This window comes from Nicrophorus vespilloides, unplaced genomic scaffold (genome assembly GCF_001412225.1).
Source record: "Nicrophorus vespilloides isolate i.1.1-1 unplaced genomic scaffold, Nicve_v1.0, whole genome shotgun sequence".
Taxonomy (NCBI): domain Eukaryota; kingdom Metazoa; phylum Arthropoda; class Insecta; order Coleoptera; family Silphidae; genus Nicrophorus; species Nicrophorus vespilloides.
The window spans coordinates 73,607-97,098 of record NW_017097584.1 but is presented as its reverse complement, the minus strand read 5'-3'; the positions used below and the strand labels follow the sequence as shown (position 1 = coordinate 97,098).

Below are 23,492 nucleotides of genomic sequence, written 5' to 3'. Positions count from 1 at the left end.
TATATTTGTTTATATATGACTATTTTAAGAAATAATATTATTATAAAATATTGGTAGTCAAAATTTAAATGAAAGAATATTATTTTATAATGAAATACTTTACAATATATACAAACATTACTAAGTAAACAACAATAAATAGAAAGAAAATAGTCACCTGGCTATCCACCAGTATCTTTCCGGCCTTTTCCTGTTAAATAAACAGTATTGCACACATAGTTTATCAATTTTTTGTTATTCTTCTGTGAGATCAGATTCTCTAGTCTCTAGAAAATAATATTTCATGATTATATCTAAATATAGAAAATAAAGTACTCGCAATTCAACGTTCCATAAATTATTTTACGAGCATCTCATATTTTCTGATATATATTTTTTATACGAAAGAAATATATCATTACGGGTAGAAAGATTTTGATTAATAATAAACCAATTAATAAATATTTATAAAAAAATACTATAATGTATAGCTTAATTATTATAAAAATATTAAATAAGAATGTTCGGCTTATTCGGTAAATGTATAAATGATTATATACTTTTACTGTAACATATACATTGCATTGCAAATTTCATATAACTTTTTGTTTTATTAAAAATTATGAATCAATGAAAAAATAGAATCAAATAAATACAAATTGATTCCACGCACTTTACAATTAATTACATTGATAAAACATGATAGAAGTACTCTTTCGGTTAAATTAACTTATTTTGTCGACTAGCTAATAATGTCTTGCATAAATCCCACAAGTGTCGGGGAGTACATACACCCGCAACCTGAGACTAAGATAGACAGGTAATTAAACTTTGTTAACTTAAAATTGATTAGGAACCACACAGGTTAGTTAATCAGATATTTTCAAGTACCCTACCTTTTGAACTTCTGTGATCATTTTCAATTTAAATTCTAATACATAAATAAACACTTACGTGCATAAAGTAGCTTTTTGAAGTTCAATAAAAAAAAATACAATACAATATGACTGATACGTAATTTGATTTATATTTATTATAATGTGTGATATATGATTGGTATATTTATGTTATCAGCAAAAAAAAATGCAGTTAATTATTAAATTAATTAACTAGAAAATTTAGATACAATAAATAATACTTATTACTATTGCAACCAAAATATAAACTGAAAACAATAATATAATAACAAAAATATAATTCAATTAAACTTATTTTAAATATGAAAAACTACTAAATATATTTCTAAATTGTACAGAAATGTTATAAATGCTAATGATAAATATATTATATTATTTTATCTGAATTTTGCATTTTGTTTCTTTTATAATTTAATTTCTTTTTGTATTATCATTCATGGAAGATTTATTGAATTATGTTACAAAATCTCGTATTAACACGTCCAAATATTTGTTTCTTCTCTACAAAACATTTCAAATTATTATCCTTAACCCTTTGTTCAGGTAAACATAGTTAAAATAAAATATTTTTTTCCTTGGATTTCTTTTGAAGCAAATTAAAATTAAGTTGCCTATAATTTTTTATTAAATTTCAGCAATATTTTCTATAAAAAAAAATATTTGGTACTTTTTGGTAGTCAGGTAATTTTAAGCTTAAATTGTATAATAAGTGAATTATAGCGTTTTATAACGGATCAGTTTTCATATATATTACATTAATAACAATATTATATAAACTTATATTATGGTATTCTGCTGTAGAATGTTTCTTTTCATTACAACATAAAAAACCCTATACTAAAGTAACAAATATTACTTCAATATTCACTTGGTGTTTCCAATTGCAAAACAAATCATTTTTATATACAATATAAAGATTACATTAAAGAATCAACAAGTATTTAGGTCTGTTTCACGTCTCTTTATAATGTAAATAGTACTTATAAGTACCGTTAGACAAAGGGTTATAGCTTTTTTTTGAGTGTATTCGTTTGTTTTTATATAATTTACAATAATTAGGTGGATTTTAGAAAAAAAAAGTTTTACAAAGATATTAAAATTCACTTTATCATTTCCAAAAAAATTAAACTTATATGAACACAAATAAGTCTATTGCTATATTATTGAAGAATTTTATATAAAAAAGTCTAATTTATTCATTTTATTTCAAAAATATAGTTTCTTATTTTTACATATTTTAAAGTCTTTACATTTGTATGTTTTTTTTTCAGATTTAAATTAATAAAAATAAAGTTTGTGTATATATTTAATTAATGTTGTAAATTTACGAGCGGAAACATTTGGGTCAATGTCCTTTTGCATATAAGCTATAAATATATTATATATCATAATAAATACAGTTTGATATTAAAAAGAAAAACCAACTAGAGAAATCGCAATTATAATAACATTGCGCCACTGAATTCGATATTTAAATTAATACGTGAAGTATTTACTTTAGTGGCAATAAATAACACAGGAACCTGTTAATAAAATTAATTTTATTACACGGGGTGACCCGTTCTGTCCCCACTTTAATTATGGAATTTATTAAATGGTCGCTGCGCGAGATTTAATTAAAAATGACATGAATTTTGTTGCGTTTTATTTAATTCGCATTTTAAAATGATCGTAAAATACAGTCGGTCTCCCATCCATCTGCGCACCGCGAAATTGTTAATTAATGAATATATATTTAACGAAAATTAAAACTAAAAAGCTTGATGGACGTAAATACAATTATAATTAAATATGTTTACATCCGCCCCGAGAATCAATACATTTCAATGCTGACAAAAAATATAGATCACTGTTTTCAATAGTTATTATTACAAAGAAACATTCGAAGATTAATATGAAAGTATGATCTCATCTGTTTTACTTGTAAAATACCAAGTTTATAGGCACATAAAAAGGCTGATTGTTAAGTACAAATGCACTACTTATGACTAACGAAGATTACTTGACTAATGAAAATTAAAACTAAAAAGCTTGATAAACGTAAATACAATAATATAAATAATTAAATATATTTACATTCGCTTTGAGATTCAATACATTCCAATGCTGACAAAAAAATACAATACTATTTTCAATAGTTATCATTAAAGTAAGTAACTTTTGAAGATTTATATGTAGTTACGAGCGCATATCTTTTACTTGTAAAATACCAAGTTTATAGGCCAGTAAAAAGAGCAAACTAGTTGTGATACAAGATTACTTGACAAATTGCGTGCACCGGAAGGGAAATCCCAGGAATTTCAAAACATATATACTACACTCACAGCTTGTCATTAAATGAGAAACCGAAATCCTTATGTAGTTTACTTTAATTTAAGCAAAATATGTAGAATTTATTTTTAATATTCGAAAAAAGACATTATTTAAATTTCTAATTAAATCAAAGGTTGCAATAATCAGGTTTATTCATGTTAAATATTTATTATATAATAGAAAAAATAGTTATGTTTATGATCATTTATATCACTGCATATTGAAACTAGATACATAAATCTCGTACACCGAGCAATTCTCTCAGTCTGTAAGGTTTCAGTTAATGTTCGAAGTCTGACTAATGTCCGAAATAATTAGAGCTTTAATTAGACTACCGATATTATTAGCTCGTTAATATCGACGTTAAATTAACACGGACTGCTAATGTTGAAATTGAATAATGCATGAGGTATAGTACTTCATCTATCAAATATTCTGGATTATACTTCAAACTTGACTATATGCAAGATATTAATTGTTTTATTTTATTGAATTGATCGACCAAGGCAAAGGTAATTTTCCAAATGGGGTTAATGTTGTTAACATATACAAACAAACAAAAAAAGAAATATTGGTATAATTATATAATTATTTTTTACTCGTTTTTATATATATTAACAAACATTAATCTAGAAAAAAAATAAGTATACAAATTTAAATGGTAATCATTATTTTTTTTTCCCACATTTCCAAATATTATGCAAGATTAATAATAGTATGAATGCAATTTATTGAAATCCATCAAAAGTATTACAACTTTGGGATAAAGAATAATTTTGACTAGCTTCATTTGTAAAAAAGAAACTTGTAAAGTAGATAATTTTATACCTAAAGTTTGGAAAAATGCCAATCCGAAATAATCTTCTATGTATTATTTTAGAATAAATAGTTTACATACATTCAGAAAAAAAATACAGTCATACCTCTGATAACAAAGCTTCGATATATCGGACGCAATTTCATAATAATATATAAAATTTAATAAAACTTTCGAATCGAATGTATAGTTCGATAAAATACTATTTGAAACTAATCATGATTTGTATTGTAAAGAAAATAATTAATTAAATTACAGCAAAGCGTTGAGGCTATAGCATCAATGTATCCGTTTAGGGTTTATTGAATATTGAACCGTTATGAATGCAAGATCATGTGCATTCATAAAGGGTAAAATAGCGGCAAATTTATTTTAAGCTGATTAAATCAATTTACTACTAAATATTAATTTCGCATTGGGCAATTCTGTATTTTAATAATCCACCAAATATTTGACCAATTATCGAGTATTAATTTGTAATTGATTGACTTTGATATAATGCAAATTAATCCGGCCGATTGGTCCCCAAAAGGGTTGCGCGTTTTTGTTTTTCCACTGTTTTTTTTTGTTGCTTTTTCCAACCCTTTTATTTTGGTCATTAATCCGTGGATCAGGGGAGCCGTTTCCCTGACTGGGCCCTGCACAAATAGTGGAATGTTAGAACTCGTTGATTTGTAAATGTCCGTTTGAAAGTATTGGCGTTTCGGGGCCGTCGTTAGATAAGGGGTGAAACAAAACAAGTGCACACAAAAAAAAACGAATAGACATACAAGAGCAAACGGACAAAGTATCCTAACTACTAACTATTTTACAAACTAAATTACGGCGCGGAAAAGTTCTCTAAACAAAACAATTAATTTTAACGAGAGGCGTTTAAAATTTGAGTTTGAAAAATGCTCGGAGTAATTTATTATCCTGCATGAGAATATTCATGTATATACGTGTGTATATTATGGTTTCTTTGTTTCTCTTTCAGGGTACGAGTGGGTCGGATGGCGGAACGACACCCCCGGCTGGGCAGGTTATCCCCTCGAAATAGTATTCGCATTTGATAAAGTTCGCAACTTTAGTGCCGCTCATCTGCATACCAATAATTTATTCACCAAAGACGTGCAGGTAAGACAACGGAATTAACATAGTATTCATTCATATTTCATCTCGCACCTTTCACATGTTTATTATTTAGATCTTCTACTATGATATTCAAACTTCAACCTACATTACTTGACTTACATTTCATTGTAATAATATTATATCACATTCATTTTTAATTTCATTTGTATGAAAATGTATCGTGGAAAGACTTCGGTCTATAGCCCTTTGGTCATGGTTGAGACGATTAATGTTTAATGAATAAAATGTATTAATTTAAAAATTTATTACAATATGATAAATACAATAAAGCGTCGATTATCCGTGGTAATTCGTGGAATCATAAAGCACAGATTATTCAAAAACCACACGAACCACGGTTAATTGAGACCCGGATAATTGGGATTTTACTGTACATGCATCCTACCATTAATAATATTCATTATTTTATGCAAGTATAATAGCGAATTTTTGCAAAAAGTTCACAGAGAAAAAAATGGGCTGTGTTATTTATTTATATTTTCTGGCTGCGTAAATTTAGATCGCGGATACAAAATACCGAGTGAATTGTGTTCTAATTAACGCGTAAAAAATCTCACATAAAAATAGTGCAGCTGAAACAAAACTTGACATTAATCTATTTAGTATAAATTTTACAGAAGTTCAATATGATTTTTTTACAATATTATTTCTAGTTGCAACTTTTATTTAATCATCATTTTAAATTTACATTCAAGTAAGTAAATTTAATGCCACAGATCTATAAAAGTGTTAAAGATTTATGTTATTAATTAAAGATTTTTGCTATATATTTTGCTTTGAATTTTTATCATTTTACATGACAACAGTCGAAGCGGCGAAAATGTTGAAAAAGGCTGATTTAGATTATTTGACAATATCTATTTTTTTTTGTAACCTCCCTTGTGTGATAATTATAGTAAGGATTGAAGGATTCATTATCCTTCACTAATTTAAGCTGGTAAACTTTTAACGATTGAAATCCAATATTTTCCTGAAATATAACAAAATATATTCGAAAAATGTAAATACAGTGCAAAAAGTTTTACTAAAATATCTAATTTATATAATGTATATTTACTCTAATATACTAAGATATAATTTATTCAGGTTCAAGTTGTGAATTATAAAATATGATTTCAAGACTTCTTTGAATAATATTTTCATTTAATGTCCTGTTAATTTTTTTTGACATTTAAAATTAATAGAACATAGTATATCTCGAACAACACCAGAAATGACGACTTCACTTAAAATTGTTATGAATAAATAAGAACAAATATTAAAGTTTTTTTTGCAATTTGTGAGATGTCTGCAGATGTCCGTCTTGAGCTGCAGAGTATCAGAATTGATCCCTTTGGCATCAATTCATTTATTATTCAACGCGACGAAAGTCCTTCCTTCTATTATAATATAGATGAGATGTTTTAAATGATAAATTATTGTATCCTCGTTTCAGGTGTTTTCCCATGCGAGGATTTTCTTCAGTTTCGGAGGAAACGTGTACAACGGGGAACCGGTATATTTTTCTTACATGCCCGATGTGGTCATGGAGCACGCACGGAATGTCACGGTGAAATTGCATAATCGGGTCGGTCGATTTATAAAGTTGCAGTTGTACTTCGCATCCAGATGGATCCTCCTCAGCGAAATATCCTTCGATTCCGGTAGGTGCTTTTACCTGTCCTCTTTTCGCTCTTCAATACCTCTTTTCGCTATTCTATACCTCTTTGTACTATTTTATTTATCGGCTTGGGTTGGCTATAACAGGGATACACACAAATGCGGTCATTACTATGGGACGTTGAAATAACTTATTGTTTTAGCAGGTCCCATTTGGTGAACGCTAAAATGTTCACATTAATCTCCATCAAATAAATCAAACTGTCTCCCGCAAAGTGAACTGCACCATCGATTGCCCGTTTAATAACCACTTTATTGACTACTTTTGTAATACAGAATTGAAATTTGAAAAAAAACAAATGTATATAGGAATAAAATAAAAAGGGGAAAGAAATGGAACGAATGGAAATGTAGACGTAACGTGCATGGGAATGATAAAAGGAAAATCTGTGTCTGTTGCAGTTCCTGTGAGCGGGAACTACTCGGATGGGGAGGAGGACGTTTCCATTTCGGAAACGGATAATGAGACCGGCAAGGAATATCCACTGCAGCGTGACGAAGTGAAAACCGTATCGAGCAAAAGCAATCGAAATACAATCACGACGACGGATGGGGGAGGAGGAGGAGGTCACGGCGAAGAACAGAACGCTTACATCGGCTTCATCATTGGAATATTAACCGTTGTCATATTGATATTGGTGGCAGCGATAGTCTTCATCGTTTTACGCAATCAGAAGCTGAAGACGTCTGCGGCCCACACGGAGATCCCCAGGCGCGACAAGCAGTTTGGAGATGGCGGCGACCTCAAGGTAACCAATTTCATTTACTCTCAACCTAAATAAAAATCGATCGGTCTAGACGCAACACACTCGAATGATAAATGGAAATTTATACGAAAATGAAGAAAAAAAAGGAAGTAGAGAAAAGAAGGATCCGCAATCTATGCGAGCGAAAAAGAGATGATAGCTGAGAATGGAGCAGAAGAATTGAGACCGGACCGATAAAGTTATTATATTTTTCTATGTCAGTGGAGAGGACCCTCTTTTTAGAGCGTCGGCAACCTAAGTGTCTTAATTTCCGGCAAGACCTCTTTCCACCACACACCCAACAAAAGTCCAGGCCATTTAGATAACCAAAATCCTTAACTTGTGTTTACCAAACACTTGCACTTATCGCATGTTTTCTATTAGATTTAGATGGCCCACAATATCTTCCTTTCTCTAATATTCTATTCAAAATATGATCCTACAAAAAACGCACCCTCATCTACTGTCTATTATCGTCATAAATTTAAAATAATATTTTTACAAAAAGATTTAAAATAATTAAATTTCACAGATAGAAGAATTACTTATATCTTGGAATGATTATTAAAAAATACATTTTCCAACGACTACGTCGTTAAGCGGGAATATCGTTACAAAGCTATAAAAAATGTGCAACAAACTTCAAATTAATTCATATCGTAAGTCTAAACCCGATTGGTCGTAAGTGCGAATGGTCGTTAAGAAGATAGGTCGTAATATGACGAGTGCTTGTACAGCTAATTAATTTTATACATTTAACATATTTATTATATTTTATTTATCACAATCGTTCAGATCTGCGTTTCTCAATATATGGATCTCAAGATTTTTTAATGGATTGATTGACAGCTGTCAAACCTTATGTCAAATTCAGGGACAAACATCTATGTGAGGTCGCTTAAATAAAAGATTGAGAAACATTGGCTCAGATTGTTGAATAAGAAAAAGAATGTCATATCGTCAGTAAAGAATAACATTTATAAAATTTGTAACAATTGATGATGTTTTGATATAATTATTATTAAAAAAAGATAATTCGTTACAAAAAATATTTGATATTATTTGAAACAAGAGTATTTAAGTGTAATTTAAGATTTATAGAATTCATTCAGATTAATGAGTCACAAAATAAATTTAAATCATTAGTAATGAGCAACATTAAAAATTAGCACTAGTGGTTAATAATAAGGAATGATTTTTTTTAATAATCTCAAAACTATCATAATTATAATTTATTTTGTGTATATTGTTTGTATCTATATTTTCTATAGGAATATCTAGTGCGGCTTCAATCAATCTGGATTTTAAAATTTCAAATTAAACAATTGAATTGAAAATAAAAATAATTTATATAGTACACAATTATTTTGTTTGTATATATATCTTTATTTCTCTACAGTCAAGTCCTTTTATGCATTACTATGTATTTTTTCGTTAGATTACTTTAAGTTTGAAACAGTCCTGGATATTGACAGAACCGCACTGCTCGAGATATTAATGTATACTTTAATTAAGATTAATCGAGGACTATAAAATTGCACAAAAAGAGACTTGATTGTATAAAGAAAAGAATCTGATAAATATTTATTTTTACAAATAATTATGATTACAACGCTATTGTTAATGTTTTTTTAATAACTGACATAATACTACGTCTACAATTTCTGACTCATTATTCGTTCTGTTCGTTTAATAATTAAAGGAAAAATTGATTTTACGCGCTGCCCGAGTTCCGTTTTTTCTTCTAATAAAGAAGAGAAAATACTTTCGCAAAGACATTTTTCTTTTGTTACATGGAAGCACAAAAGTGTAAAATTTCATTTTAACAGACCGAGTGCGCATTTGAGGCTTGAATAAAACTTGAAGTCAATTTATGGAAAGTTTTCGACTCGGAACAGGAATCTGGAGAGGCAGAAAAGAGAAAGAAAAAAGTATTTTAGTGTGTGTGCATTTGAGAAAGAGAGGTAAAGTAAGGATCAGCATAAAAGAGTTTTACACTTTTCATGACTGAATCATGCGACCTGATTAAACTAAAGATTACAGATATATATCTGAATAGATATTCAAATAGTTCAAATAGTTAGAATAACATTTCATAAAAAAAAATAACGCAAAAAACGTATTGTTTTATGTAAAATGATGGAAATATATTCAACTGTCAAGTAATTATATAAATGCAAAGATTGTATAAATTATTTTCTAATTCGCCGTTTTCTTCCTTTCATCGCCAGTTTTTACTTTTTGGGAAGTTGCTTGCTTGTAGAGAGTAACTGAAATAGCAGAGATTTTATATAAAGTTTCCAGTTTAAACTTTATACATTAAAGAGCAGAGAACTTAATCAATTTATGCAAAGAAAATAAGTAAGCAGATGAAACAAAAGGTAGAAGAAAATATAGGTAAAACACAAGTCGAGACTATGAAGATTAAATTGAAATTATCAGATTGTTATAAATTAGTAATTTAATCTTCAAGATTGAACACCATTAACAAATTTAAAATAAAATTACTAATACTTTAAATGTCTACACTTTATGTGAAACAATCGTATCGCAATCTGTCAGTTATAGCAACCACAATTAGTTTTCATAATTACACTAATACTAAAATTATGTTTCTGAGTTCATAGCCTTCTATTTAATACTCATGTGTATTTGTATTACCCTAAAGAGAAGGATTATAAATGAAAAAACATTACTCTGTAGCGCCATCTCTTCGCCCAATCGAATACTTTATATGTATATATGTTTTATTGGTTATCTTCAGAATATATTCTATGGTAATAAATTAACATATAATATAAAATAATCTCACAGGTGTCCCGAAAAATCTAGCTGAGACATCTGGACTTGAGACACCACATCGGGATGTCCCAGATGTCCCGGCAAACTAGTAGTGCTTAACAAGTTTATCAGCATTTTCGTTAAATTACTTGATTACAAATTTAAGAAAATTTATTGAAATAAACTTCTTTAAAGTATTGTAATAAAGTATAACAAAGAAGATTTGGTAACGTAATTAGTCTTCTTACGTATCTTGATTTCCGTAATCCCGAACTCGCGTGGCATGCCGCCATATCGCAATGCCAATGAAACGATTAAGGCTGACGGGTGTTCCAGACTTAACTTGATTTTTATCATCTCGCATTATTTTCCAAAATATTTTTTATTCAACTGATCACATTACAAGTAATTAAGAGTAAAAACTCTGATCATAAATATGATATTTTCATTTTATTTCATAATTTAATTCTGTTAATAGTAGTTTAGAAACTGAAACCTTTAATTCAGTCTGTAATATAATATTTTTAAATAAATATGAGAGGAAATGCGATATGAACAGCAAGAGGAGGAAATTAACAATATTTTAATTAATAAAAATCTGTATTTCATGATTTATTTTTTGATGTTTATACCATATTTTTCTCTTTTTTCCGGGTAGATAGATGTTTTCTGCTTCATTGTTTTATGTATTTATTTTCTCTTAATTTTTAATTAATATATATCATCAATTATTTTATATACTGATGATAAGTAATTAACATTTTTATCACTAAAAGTTATTTTGCTTTTTTGATATTACTGCTTTAGTAAATTTGAACTTCGATTAGTATTAAATATTAGTATTTAAAATACAGGCTGTAAGAGCATATAACAGTTATATAGTTGAAAATGTCTTATATACTTTCAGCCGAAATTAGGTAAAATAAAAATTGGTAAAAAAATATAAATGATATTTAAAAATGAAATATTCAAATTATTATATTTTTTTATTCATAAAATGGATTTTTTTATTTAGAAAGGAAATCATGTTTCAAATAATAATTTTATAACGCGAAATTACTTTGGTTACATGTATTTCAATTTCGCTGAATGCAAATATATTTAAATATTGACATAGATTGAAATAAAAAAAAGTTGTATTTCATGATTTATATGCTGGTCCTTATTGTATGTTTTTCTCTATCGATATTTTCAGCTGGATGAATGCGATAAATCGGTTCTCTATCAGGAGAGTTTGCGGTCCGTGTACGCTCGTCAGTCGCATCCTCATAGTCCGGATTACACAGGTAAGTGTTCCTAAATCCTACAATACACGGGTCCGATTTAACCGGGATTAGCCCTTATTTACTTTGCTTGATGCAAACGTGCCTACAACAGCGATATCCTAGATAAAAATCCTTTATATAGATATGTTTGCCGTGGATTTGCTTCTCTTTCGCTATTCTCCGTCTTTCTCTTTGCCTCCCTCACTCCCTTTTCCTTTTCCGGCTTCAACATTATTTTCTGTGTATGCTTATTTTGTGGGTGGATGGTTTGTTTTCTGTTTGTTCAGAAGTACCAGACGTGGTATGTCAGGAATATGCAACGCCCCACATGCACAGGGACTACACGTCGAGTTCCCTGTCACGACCGCCGCCGCCTCTGCAGAACTTCCTACCGAAACCGCCTCCGATCCCGCCGCCACCTGAAAGTTATTACGTAACCTCGCCGGATTTGTGCAACCCGATTGCCATGCTGCCGTCACCGCTGCTGTCTCCCTCATCATTGGGTCTAACCGCATCGAAGATGAGTCGTCACTTCATGTTACCCCTGAGCCCGGAGCCGAATGATTGCATCCGCCACGTCGATGGTCCCAATGATGATGACGACGAGGACGATGAGGACGACCGGGACGACATCGAAATTGAAATCTTCCCACGCGAGCAATTGCAGATAATCGAAAAGCTAGGCGAAGGATACTTCCGCGACGTGCATCTGTGCAAAGTGCATAACTACAGTGAGTTTAAACTGGTCGTGGTGCAAACCCTGAGACTGGAGAGTTACCGTGAAGAGTTCTGCAAGGAGGTGCACGCCTTAGCAAGGATGAAGGACTGCAATATCGCTAGGTTGTTGGGAGCTTGTTTGGACAGTGAACCGATTTGTGCGGTGCGGGAGTACGACGAAATGGGAGACCTGTGCCAGTTTTTGCAGGAGCACGTAGCTGAAACTGTTGGCCCGATTGCCTCCAACGCAAATACATTAAGGTAAAAAGACAAACAACCATTGCTTCCTTCTATGCGTTGTCGTATGCACACATTAAAACCGCACGAACCCAATTTTCAGTTATGGTTGTCTGATATACATGGCCACGCAGATCGCCTCCGGAATGAAGTGTCTCGAGGACCTGAAATACGTCCACAAGGATTTGGCGACGAGGTAATAAAACAACACCCATTATTAATTCGCATTTTAATAGTCCTATTAGTATTGCTGGTCACGGACCGTATTTTCCATTAGACCCTAATGGCAGCACATCCATTCCATCGTAACCTGTATGCAATAACAAAATTTAATTCCCGCTGCATTTCAACATTTTTCTGCCTTCGTTTCGCGAAGATTAATCACTTTCAAGTTTGTTTGAATATGTAGAACGAAGCAGACAGCACTTCGAATATCTTTAAGTAACAAATGATCCCATCATATTATACCAATTACCTATGCAAGTGACACAGATTGAGTACCTGAAATTGTTAATGCTTTACGGATTATTAAACGGCTTAAAAAAAGTTAAAATTTAACACATTACCAAAATAATTAATAATTTTATCTCATTATGCATTAAAATCGCAACAAATAATTATAATAACATTTATTGCAACAGTCATAAAAAGTAAAATAATATAAATATTTATAATTACAAATATAACCAAAAATAAAGAAAGCCTTGCAAAACGCTTCTGACCGTAGGTATTTCCACCTAACAATATTCTTTATTTACTTTAGTTAGACCCAAATAACTGAATTTTCAACATCTTTATGTATTATCTGATTGTATTTATTTAGCTATAATAAAAAATAAATAAATTATATTAGAGAAAATGCAAATTTTTTATTTGTTTCTGAGATTTATTTGCTATAAGTCAATATTTAACATACAATTAGATATAATAAATGTGTACTCAATATATAAAATATTTTTATTCACAAGATTATTATAATTTGTACTAGGTATGAATAATAATATTTTGCAATAAGATTAATAAAAATAATATAATATTTAATATCAAAATACTTTAGTAAACTAGGAAGTAATAAATTATATACAGAAATTTTGAATCTCAAAAAATGTAAATCAAGTTTTAGAATTTCATGAAAAGTCCAAGTGACTGAAAATAGAACTTTTGTAAAGTGAAACTTTATAAGAACTTTTAAGATATAGCTCCTGGCTAAAAGCTTCTAGAAATCCATGTTTAAGAACAGCCAGGCTATTTTATTTCTAATACTTCAAGTAAAAATTAAGGCGTAGGAAAATACTATAATCTTATGTAAAATTAGAGTTTATGAAAGTAATAAAGAACTTTGTTTTAGTTTTAACTATTACTATAAGTCTTTTGAAACTTATTCTGAATTATCAATAAATTAAATAAAAATAATTTTAATCACAATACATAAACTCATGTATTAAAAAAAAATATATGTTTCGATTTTTTTTAAAGATCTCTTTAATAGTGCACACTCACATAGTGCACCTTTGATGAGCGTGGATTCACTATAGTGTTTGAAAATTTCAAAACAAACTAAATTTTAATTCTAATTAATTACTTTTTATTAAGTAATCATTTAATGTAATATCTTTGTTAATCATATGTATAAGACTTATTTTTAATTTTTTTAAATTATGTATTGCGAATATTATTATATTTATGAAGTAGATTCTTAAAGAAATATAAATTAAACAAGAACATAAAAAGTTAATTTATAATTAAAAGCAGTTGCATTTTTAATCACTTTTTATATTTATTTTAAGCAATGTAAGTATTATTAGTTCCATATGTTTTAAGTTGAGTATGCTACCTATTTTTATTTAATTTAAATGTATATAGTGAATAGTATCAATTTGGCTGTAATGCAAACAAATGCGGTTGGGACAGTTAATGTTTCCCTCCGACCGATAAAGCTCCAGGGCTTGTGTCAACCCGTATGCTCTTTTAAAATAAAATCTAATGTATTTCACTGCTAACGCAATGGGCGTCCATTTGAATAAGCGCAACGGAAATATCCTGCCCTAAAGTCTCTTTGTCGACTCCTTTAAGACCGAACAGACTGTTACTTTGTTTATGAATACGAATATATGCACGAGATGTATAACCCGAATTAAAATTTTATTTATTTCTACGATTGGCGTGGTACTGAAAGGGCGGAGAAGCCGGGTTACGTCCCGCCGTAACCCTTTTAACCAGACTGCAGCTTTATTAATATTTGATGTTGGTTAATGCCGGCAGCTGTTTCAATTCCGCGCTTTCTGCTCTCGTATTTGGAAAAATGAAAGAAAAGAAAACAAAACAAAACAAAATGTAAATAGAATAAAAGGGAATGGAAGCGGACGGCGCTGCAACATTGTGCAAATAAATTTTAAGATGAGCACTCTTTCATTTTCAGGAACTGCTTGGTTGGTCACAGGTACTCTATTAAGATATCCGACGTCGGCACTTATCGCCACATCTATGTATCCGATTACTGCCAGATTGATGATTCCAAGCTCGTTCCGATTAGGTGGGCCGCGTGGGAGAGCGTCTTACTGGTAAGTAAACATCCATCCTGTATTAATTATAGGTAAAGTTACTCTATTCACGGATGTTCGTTTCTTCATAGAACAAGTACACTTCTAAGAGTGACGTGTGGGCGTTTGGCGTGACGTTATGGGAAATATTGACGTTCGCCAGGGAGCAACCCTTCGAAGAGCTGAGCGATGAGAAGGTTATCGAAAATGTCACTCACTTCTATCAAGATAATGGCAAGCATGTGAGTAGTTCTTCCCCTGGTCAATGACAGCGAACACAGAAATAAATACACTTTCCATCACTTATGTTTAATTCACCAAAATCTCCTGATTCTAAATTGAAATCATTGACTTTAATATTATTTTATTTTTATAATATAAAATTTAATTATTAGTACAAATAAGAAATTACCAAATATAAGTAATTATAAATTAGATGAATATACAGTGGTGCCTCACACAACGAACTTAATTCGTTCTGTAGCATAAAATATGGTAAGATGACATAAAAAAAAGATAAATTTTTTGTTATTATTTTTATTTAGATACATCTAAAAACATAATGAAAAAAACACACATTTTTTAATTTTAAGAAATAATCGAATCTTGCACATCTTCATCCATTTTCCGAAGGATGCAATAAATCGGCAGTGATCGTGTGAAGTGGGCGACTTCGTTGTGTGAAGCGAAGTTCGTTGTATGAATCGTGAAATGAACGAAAAGGAAGTTCGTTGTGTGCAGCGTTCGCTGTGCGAGGCGTTCGTTATGCGAGGCACCACTGTACTTCCAAACTAGAAAAAAATACGAACTTGAAGCATAAGCGTTGCGAGAAACGATTCGACTTATAGTTACATAAAAAAATCCCTAAAATCTACTTAACACTAAAGGTGCTAAAAGTAAAGATAGCATCAGCATTATTTTTTTTTTTTTTCTAAAATATGTGTACCAAGGGTTTCCAAACTTTTTCAGTTTGCTGCGCCCTTAATATATCAAAAATTTGGAGCCGAGGCGCACAGTTTGGGAATCGCTGCTGTGTACAATATATTCTTCAGTATGTCCAAATATATTCTATATAACTTTGTCTTATCTGACGATTGAACCGATTTAACCCTTTGTTACCTGAACATACTTTTTTTTTTCTTTGAATTTCCTTTAAAACACATGTACACATGATGTAGCGGGCGAGCAATCGGGGCTATACAGAAGTGACATGTATTACTTGAATGTAGGTTTATACTCACTTGGTATTTCCAATTGCAAAATAAATCGTTTTTGCATATAAAGATTACATTAAAGTATCAAGAGGTATTTAGGTCTGTTTCACGTCACTTTATAACTTAAATGGTGACATAAATGTGCTGGTACTTATAAGTACCGTCAATCGAACAAGTGTTAAAATTTGTGAATATTTATTCTATTAATATTAAACAATCAATAACATAGAAGCAGAGCTTTCTTATTATTTATAAAATAAAGCGGCTCAGATTCTAGAGGATTTGACAGAAAACGAAACATTGAAAAATGTAATTTCGGTATATGTACAATGCTGGTATCTTCTGTGTTAATAAAATAGTTTATTTGTATATTTAAAAAGGTAAATAATAATAAAATAAGAATATATAATTGTTTTAATCATGAAATAATTGTTATAATTATGACTCAATAATGGTAGTAAGCAAAATATTTAACTTAGTTTAACTTAGGATGAGAAATTAATTTAGAAGAATTTGAATAATTTTGAACAAAAACACGAAAATCTATAACAGAAAATTATCCATTACCACAGTAATTCTCAAAGTGTGGGGTAAATATTTGGGAGGTCGCAAAAAATTAATGACAGATCAATTGAATGGATATGTTTTCTACACATATCCATTCTTCGGGGGTCGCAGAAACTTTGTATGTTCAAAAGGAGATCGCGGATCAAAAAGTTTGAGAATTACTGCATTACCCGACCTTATTTATTTGGTGGTTTTCAACTAATTTGTTTCTTATTAAAAAAAATAGTTTTACTTAAATAATTTAGAAGATATGATAATCATTAAAAATTTATATCAAAATATTTGTCATATTAATAAATAATATATTTGCATTTAACACAAAATATACTAGTATATTTCATATACCGAAATATAATGAAAATAAAATTGGCATGTTCAATATACAAATATATAATATTTTTCAACCTTCAATTTATTGATATTGTTTTGATATGCTCGGTGAAAAAGAGAATTTTGAAAAACTATCAAGATTTATTATTATTTATACGTCATTAAACATTTACAACCATTCAAAATAAAATATTCAGAACATTGAAGAAAATTGGAAATATTCTTCAATACAAATTTTCTTCAATGAAGAAAATCTTAGCAGCATATAAAATGTGATGTATCTCAGTACTGCCGTTTATTTCCATGAACCTGAGAGTTTTTAGAGGCGGATTTTTTTTTAATTAAACACATTATTTATTCGGAAAGATCGTTATAAAGTATACATTTTGCGGTTATATCTGTTTCTTTGGGTTCTTGTGTCAATAGGATCTTGTAGTCATGGAAATCCAGCAACGACAGGAAATCCTCCATTTAGCTATCATTTCACGAAGTGCTAGAGTGCGTGTTAGTATCAACAAATCAGCATAAATAGAACCACAAATGTAATAATAATATTTATCTTATTATATTAAATAAAAAATAATTAAAATAATCATTTTACAAGAAAAAATATTTTCATAAATAATAAATGATTTTGTATAATTATGTACCAAAACATTAGGAAAACATGTATATTCATCAAGTTAATTTGTATCTTTCGGTAATTTTCTTCTATTTATCGAGCGTGTTTTGTAAATTGTGATTTATAATTATGTTTTGTATAGGAAGTAAACTATGCGGAGCGCAATCCGAATTCCTGTTACAACAATGTACACTCGGGAATTCTGCGTTTGGCTGAACTCGATCACATGTCAAATAAACTACGAGCGCTCGCCGTACTAATTAAGCTATGGGTCTCACTTTTACTGTGAGAACCAGTTTACTGCTTTTCAATCTAGAACCTTAAATATAGCATATGGAATATATCCTCTATATCAGTGTTTCTCATACTTTTTGATTCGCTACCAATTAAAAAAATTAAAGTTCCCCCGATGAATGGGTCTATGTAGAAAAACGTAGACAAACATACTTATCAATTTATCTCCGATACCCCAAGTATTTTTTGCGACCCCCACTTTGAGAATCACTGCTCTATATTATATAATATTTATATATTATATTAAAAAATGAAAAAAAAACACAAATAGTTTAAGAATTTGTTCTCGAAATGTAATTAATGGATATGTACTATTATGATTCTAATTGAGTAGTGTATAATCAATAAGTACGATGAACAATGATTAGGAATGTGTCCTCATTTGTAATTTGGTGTGTTGATGAATGTATTTCTGTGTTCGTTGGTCAAGGGTTAATTTTATTACGGGAACGGAACTAATAGCCGGATTTGGGTTTCAGGCTTTACTAAATGTACCCATCAACTGTCCCAAGGAGATATTCGATCTGATGTGCGAATGCTGGCAGAGAAACGAGTCCGACCGACCGAACTTCAGGGAGATCCATTTGTTTCTGCAGAGGAAGAACCTAGGATACACGTCCGATCTGCACTGACGTTTACTACTAGCGGACATTAACGACAATAATATTAGAAAGACGTGATATATTTGCACATTTAATAAAGGCGGCTGTTTTCGTATTTTAGGTGTATGAGAGATTGTTATTAACGAAGTCGATATATATATAAATAATCTTGAGCTTGGATTTAACATTTTTCATTTGATTTTTGTCGCTGTGGTCCTCGATCTTTTTTTGCGTCTAGACAATTATATATGAAACATTTCGTAAAAGGAATGTATATCAATATTGCTGCTTATTATACTCTCTTTATATCTGCCTCTGCCTGTCTCGATACGTTTATGGAATCAGTTTAATTATTCAGAGCCTGCTTTGTATACCTTTCCAATATAGAGCTATTGGTTTTCTGCTCCAGTGCCTTTCACGTTTTGCACTCTTATGAGTATAATATCGCTGTTTTAGAGGACTCATGTCTAGGGCAAAGGGCAAAATAAATGGAAAATACAAACTAATTAAGTAAGAAGAAAATATATATTATATTACAAAAAAATACTCTCTTCCAATTTACTGGCTGGCGTTATAATTACAACATAGGGATATATCATTTATTTTCATTTATTGTACGGAAATAAAATAATTTATACTATATGAATGCCAATTCAATCAATCATAGTTATAGATAACGAAGAAATGATAATATATTTAAAAAAAATAATAGTTATATATACATATATAAGATGATAAGTTATATAATCTACAGCAGTTGTGCGACTGAACCAGCGAGTGCAAACTTTCTTTTGTGAAGAAGGATATAACCATATCATTTATACTTTGTTAAAGGGCGCAACATGATATGTAAATAATGTATGTAAGATTATTATCATTATTATATGCATGGACGTTTTGTTTTCAATTTTCTTTTTTATACTGTTTAATAAACGACAATGACGATGACGAATATGTATGAAGATAACAAAAGAAAATGAGATAAAAGATATACTAACTTATTATGGATTGTTAAAACTCTGGTAAAATTGGACCAAATAAAAATTGAGTACTATGAAACTCCGCAAATGATTTCCCCTGTAGTTTTCGGAGGAGGAAGAAAGAAAAAAAAAATGGCTGCAAGTTTTAATTTATTGCAGCAGCAAAGAAAGGGGGAAAGGCCTTCGGCGTTTGATGGTTGATGATGGCTGTTCGCATCAACGTCCCCCCTCTCCTTATCGCAATGATGGATTCCAGGCGCATATTTGCTGCCGAACGATATGCAAGAAGGAAATTAAAGATTTCGCGATAAGTGCCACTGCCTCGCGCAGCGTATCATTTTCATGTTTTAAGATTAATAACATTTGCACACTGTTTTTTAGGTTTTTTTTGTACTTCTTCCTCTACTTCGTTCTAGCGCGGCTTTGCAACTATTCGAGAAAACCGAAATAATCATAACCGAATCAAGAGCTCAATCTTAATCTTGCAAACGGCTGCAGCAATTTGTTTTTATTGCGTAACATTCTGCATTTACTTTTTCGTACTGAGAACTAGCCCAGATACTTCAGGTCATCGTTATTATGTTTTAGATAATGTCATCTGCTAATCTTATATAAGTAAAATTCAAGAATGTTGATGCACTTGAAATAAAGAGATGAAAACAAGTGTGTGTTTCTATATTTTGTAGCAATGTATTGCATTGAAATACTTTTATACCAAGATGAATATTTGTCTATTATAATAAAATTTAACTAAGTTGTTAGCTTGTGTCAAAGTTATGATTTTTTTATTGTTTATATGAATTATATTTCCAATCAATAGACAATTGTCTATAAAAGATATATAAGGTAAGTTATTTTTATATACAGCAATACCTCGTATAGTGCGGATTCGATCAGTGCAGTTTCACTATAGTATGGTTTCAAAATTTAAAAGCAAATTATAATTTAATTGAGTAAAATAAAAATAAATTGTAAAACATTAGTACACAACATATTTTTTTATACATAAATGACCTTTATTCCCTTTACAGTATTGTATATTTTTTTACGATTTCGAAGTCCTTGATTAGACTGGTTTCAAATAGTGCGGTATATTACACGTACTACGTGAGGTATTAAACTAAGTTATGTCGCATTAAGTAAAGTGCTTTGTATAAAGTTGCGTACATACAACTAGCGACACCCAATATTCAAAAAGCGTTTCAAAATTAGATAAATTGTGTTTCGTAGAAGAGGTGAGTGTAGATTTCTTAAGAACGTATATAAATAACTAACATTCTTCATTTACAATATCTCGAAAATATTCAGTTTGCATGAAGTTTTGTGCTGTCATTAATTTTTAATTATGAAAAGTTACTATTTAAGAAAAGGTAAAGACAACAACTGTAAAAATAACATATATAACGATACATACTTTAGAGTATTAAGTAAACAGTATCTATATTTAAGACTTATTATAACCTATCGTTGAATAAAGTTATTTAATATTAATTTAGCCATAAATGCATCTAGAATGAATCTTCGGTTATGTTTAAGATTTGAATAATCTGAAGTAGATCTTAGAGAAATTACAAAATTATATAAGTAGGTTCAACAGATTTATTATATAATATTTTACATTTTTTTATAACTTATTTATTAATAAATAATGATTTTGATACTAATCATTGAAATACTAATGTCAGAATGTGCATCTCTTGTAGTAATCGTTGAGATGAAGTGTCGATTATAATTCAATATAATTTCATGGAGAAGAGCAGAATGCATTTGAATAATTTAATCCTTTATGCGAAAGTAAAAATAACAACATGAAAGGGAGAAGAAGAAACAAGCCGTGTTCGCACGATGAATTCAGTAATATATTTACAATATTCGAAAGCTATTTGCATTTTGATATGAGAATTTTTGCATACTTTCAATACAACGTGACTGGCGTAGGGAATGCATGCATGTCGTGCCCTGCCGTGCCATTGTCACGTATCGTTTAAGATCGGCCGGACAGGGGAGAATGCAAGAACAAAAAAAGGAATCGAATATTGCACAATAATGCAATATTCATGGTACGTCGGCTGTACTATTTTAATTAAATATATTAAAATTAGAACTATTTTTTAAAATCTTACATTTATCATAAATATATTTTGTAACAATTAAATGCACTATTGAAGTGAAATAAAAGAAGTAATAAATTTATTCTTGAAACTGTTTTCAGAAATATCAATTTGGATTCCATCAGAATTACGCCACGCAGCAACCTTTCTAGATATTACTCAGACATTCGACATCAGGCATCATATACTACCCATATTGGGAGTTATTCTATATACAATTTATACGTCCAACCTACCAACAACTACATAAACTATAGTTGCCAGTAATGCTAATAATACTGTCATTTTATGATTAAATATAGATAGTTGCATCTGTATAACTTCAAAACAACTTAAAATGGCTAAAAATAAAATCTCAGTGCGATACCACTAGACAGTAACTTACTAGACAGTAGTAAAGACCCCATAGAGTAAAAAGGCATAATACTCTTAACTTTCCGTATTTATAGTAATTTGCTTTATAACACAAACATTTGCACACACAAATATTAAGTTTATTTTTGTGATGAAAATCATCTAGAGTCATTTGTCGCTTTCTTTTTCTTTCATTAAACAAATGTTAGTAGCAGTTTTGCACTCTTGTCAAAACTTGGATCATTCGCGAAAATTTCATCAAAGATTTCGATTATCGTTTTAAACAAGTTCTTTTTGTTCATCATTTTCAGAATCACAATTTTAGCGTTCTTCAATTCCTTGTTATGCCAGTTCTTGAAGGTCGTTGGTAAGAAACCTGCAGTAACTCCTTAATATCTACATCTTAAACAAGCATAGATTCTAGGTAAGCACATCACAGCGTTACTTCGGGAATAATTGAATTATATACGAATCAATGAAATGCCGCTATAATTTGAATCCGGGTAAATTTTAAGCTTTTTTAAGGTTTCCAGCAAACCGTGTTATATTAAATCAGTGTTAATTGAGGCAGCGCTAAACGAGATTTTACTGTACATATAATCTTTCCAATATAGATTCTCAAATAATTCATTTCTTGAACATACACCAAAAACACATCTGACTCCGAACAGAATTATGATTCCCAATCGAATACCCTTCATAGAAATCATTATTTTCGAAGTTCCAAAAATACATATATAATTTGTTATCTCAATTGTTTATATTTTGTACATAAATATGTTTATACCTATTTATTCTCAATTGTCTATATAATAAGTAATCATTATTTCAACACATTTCAGTAATTTTTATATTAATATAATTATATGTACAGTGGAACCTCGCTTCACAAGCAAAATAAATTCTAACAAAAAAAACTCGCTTTATGAGCGACATTTAGAATAACGAGATGTCCCTGAGTGTGCACCTGTTACATCATTTTCAAAACTTGTGTACACATATTATGTGTATTTTTGAATATTTTATCGATTTTTTTTATCCAACCATTATTATTATATATAAACAAACTATGTACGTTTACTTATATAAAAAATGTAAGTATTTATTAGTCATTCTAGTTGCATCTTAGTGTTATTTTGGATCACACATATTTCCAAACTCGTTAGGAGGAGGAGGTTTAATATTTGAATAAATGCAAATACATCTCAGTGTAAAATATACAATTTTCATGATTTCTGATCATTTCTTTAGTTCCACAATGTGAATAATGGTAAATGATTTTATCTAATTAATATGTAAGAGCTTTAATCAGT

General features: G+C 29.9%; 1 protein-coding gene across 3 annotated transcripts in view; it reads left to right on the top strand.

Moving 5' to 3' along the window:
* The window catches only part of LOC108560458 (discoidin domain-containing receptor 2), a 150,347-nt gene extending 130,554 nt beyond the window's left edge, over window positions 1-19,793 (top strand). For 2 of the 3 annotated variants that reach the window (XM_017918012.1, XM_017918013.1), the window contains exons 7-15: window positions 5,003-5,142; window positions 6,596-6,803; window positions 7,222-7,568; window positions 11,542-11,632; window positions 11,899-12,589; window positions 12,669-12,761; window positions 14,985-15,126; window positions 15,198-15,347; window positions 18,612-19,793. In XM_017918012.1, the coding sequence (XP_017773501.1) occupies window positions 5,003-5,142; window positions 6,596-6,803; window positions 7,222-7,568; window positions 11,542-11,632; window positions 11,899-12,589; window positions 12,669-12,761; window positions 14,985-15,126; window positions 15,198-15,347; window positions 18,612-18,764 (2,015 nt within the window). In that variant the 3' untranslated portion in view covers window positions 18,765-19,793. The remainder of the gene's footprint in view (window positions 1-5,002; window positions 5,143-6,595; window positions 6,804-7,221; window positions 7,569-11,541; window positions 11,633-11,898; window positions 12,590-12,668; window positions 12,762-14,984; window positions 15,127-15,197; window positions 15,348-18,611) is intronic. The other variant, XM_017918014.1, reaches the window with a different exon arrangement.
* Window positions 19,794-23,492: the final 3,699 nt, after the last annotated feature.